Below are 2,500 nucleotides of genomic sequence, written 5' to 3' on the forward strand. Positions count from 1 at the left end.
ATATATATATATATTTATAATGTATACATAGAAACCGTAGTTGTAAGTTTCAAGGAACAACAAAATGAAAATAACACTAAAAAACATTAAAAAACAATTAAAAAACAAAAAAAAACACATTATTTAAACATTATATTGAAGTAGCGGCAGCTGTGGTAGTCGCGGCTGTGGCTGGCGGCTGTGGCTGCTGCTGCGGCTGCGGTGGTGACGACACAGCCCCCACAGACGTCGAACCAGCCCCGGAAGCCGTCACCACAGCGCCAACCGTCACAGGGACAGCGGGTGGGGGCTGGGAGAGATGCGGGGACGGGGCTAGGGGGACAACCTGGGGCTTAACTTCTACGTAAGGGGGTGGTGCCTCTGCTGGGGGGTCTCTCCTGGGGGGGACAGCATCTCTTGGCGGTCCCGGTCTCTTTCCTTCCCTGGTCTAAAGGCTTCTAGTAGCGCGTCAACCTTCTCCGGCGTGGGACCCCAACGAGCGAAGCCAGTGTCGTTTTGAAGCCACACCGCAACTGTTCCATGCCCGCTTTTCAACACCATTTCCGACCTGTGGGGTGTTTGTGGGTGTTTAGTGTGTTTTTAGGTGTTTTTTGGTGTTTTTTGGGATGTTTTTGGGTGTTTTTTGGGTGTTTCTGGAGTTTTTTGGGATGTTTTGGGTGTTTTTTGGGTGTTTTTGGTGTTTTTGGTGTTTTTTGGGATGTTTTGGGTGTTTTTTGAGTGTTTTTGCGTGTTTTTTTAGTGTTTTTGGGATGTTTTGGGTGTTTTTTTGGGTGTTTTGATGTTTTTTTTTCTGTAGGAGTGACACTGGCCAAGGGAAACAAAAAACCAATAAAAAAAAACGTCCTGTGAAATGTCAGTCCCACAAAAGGGGTCAAAGCAGTGGCAGTGGCAGAAACATAAAGTGCATAAGATTCTGGTGAAGGAAGGCTTAAGTACCTCTTGTGGGCCACCTCTCCGTCATGTATAGCACCAGAACAAGCTGCGTTGAACCAAGATTTAGGAAGGTTTAGGACGAGAAAGAGAGTGAGGAACGTACGCCTCCATGCCAGACACTACCACCTCTGTTGTCCAAGATTTAGGAAGGTTTAGGACGAGAAAGAGAGTGAGGAACGTACGCCTCCATGCCAGACACTACCACCTCTGTTGTCCAAGATTTAGGAAGGTTTAGGACGAGAAAGAGAGTGAGGAACGTACGCCTCCATGCCAGACACTACCACCTCTGTTGTCCAAGATTTAGGAAGGTTTAGGACGAGAAAGAGAGTGAGGAACGTACGCCTCCATGCCAGACACTACCACCTCTGTTGTCCAAGATTTAGGAAGGTTTAGGACGAGAAAAAGAGTGAGGAACGTACGCCTCCATGCCAGACACTACCACTTCTGTTATACGCTGACAGGGAAGCAGTAGTCATTCCAAGGAAAATCAGGAAAATATCTCCTCAGGTCACCCCGAACTAGCAGAGGCAAAACACCAGGGGCACCTTCGCTTATAAGGGGATCCTGAGGAGGGACTGGAGCAACAGGACAAGATAAAGATATGGGATTGTGATCGGAGGAGCCCAACGGAGAAGAACGGGTGGCAGCAGAAGCAGAAGAAAGAGAGAGAGAAAGAGAGAGAGAGAGACAGAGAGAGAGAAAGAAATCCTATCACATCTTTCAAATGACACACAAAATATATAAAAACAAACTACTACTACTACTACTACTACTACTACTACTGCTACTACTACTACACACTTACTTGGAAATAAAATGCTGGAAACCGTGCCTGTATTCGTGCTCAAACGGAAGCAAGACAATCTGTTTTCTGTTGAACCTGGAAAACAAAGAGAGAGAGAGAGAGAGAGAGTTAGCGTGTGTTTCCAAGGATAGTTTAACAGGCTGTACTGGAAGTTATTGGGGTTTTCAAGGTTCCAGGGATAGTTTAACAGGCTGTACTGGAAGTTATTGGGGTTTTCAAGGTTCCAGGGATAGTTTAACAGGCTGCAGTGGAAGTTATTGGGGTTTTCAAGGTTCCAGGGATAGTTTAACAGGCTGTACTGGAAGTTATTGGGGTTTTCAAGGTTCTAATAGTTTAACAGGCTGTAGTGGAAGTTATTGGGGTTTTCAAGGTTCCAGGGATAGTTTAACAGGCTGTACTGGAAGTTATTGGGGTTTTCAAGGTTCCAGGGATAGTTTAACAGGCTGCAGTGGAAGTTATTGGGGTTTTCAAGGTTCTAATAGTTTAACAGGCTGTAGTGGAAGTTATTGGGGTTTTCAAGGTTCCAGGGATAGTTTAACAGGCTGTAGTGGAAGTTACTGGGGTTTTCAAGGTTCCAGGGATAGTTTAACAGGCTGTACTGGAAGTTACTGGGGTTTTCAAGGTTCCAGGGATAGTTTAACAGGCTGTACTGGAAGTTACTGGGGTTTTCAAGGTTCCAGGGATAGTTTAACAGGCTGCAGTGGAAGTTATTGGGGTTTTCAAGGTTCCAGGGATAGTTTAACTGGCTGTAGTGGAAGTTAT

The 2,500-nt window shown here is 45.6% G+C and overlaps 1 protein-coding gene across 1 annotated transcript in view; it reads right to left on the reverse strand.

Annotated features, from left to right (window-relative positions):
• LOC135096368 (mRNA (2'-O-methyladenosine-N(6)-)-methyltransferase-like) overlaps positions 1 to 2,500 on the reverse strand; it is a 16,434-nt gene that overhangs the window by 394 nt on the left and 13,540 nt on the right. The window contains 2 exon segments of the mRNA XM_063997834.1: positions 1 to 547; positions 1,739 to 1,813. The exon segment at positions 1 to 547 is cut by the window's left edge and continues 394 nt beyond it. Of these exon segments, the coding sequence (XP_063853904.1) occupies positions 340 to 547; positions 1,739 to 1,813 (283 nt within the window). The 3' untranslated portion in view covers positions 1 to 339.

Source organism: Scylla paramamosain, unplaced genomic scaffold (genome assembly GCF_035594125.1).
Source record: "Scylla paramamosain isolate STU-SP2022 unplaced genomic scaffold, ASM3559412v1 Contig3, whole genome shotgun sequence".
Classification (NCBI taxonomy): Eukaryota; Metazoa; Arthropoda; class Malacostraca; order Decapoda; family Portunidae; genus Scylla; species Scylla paramamosain.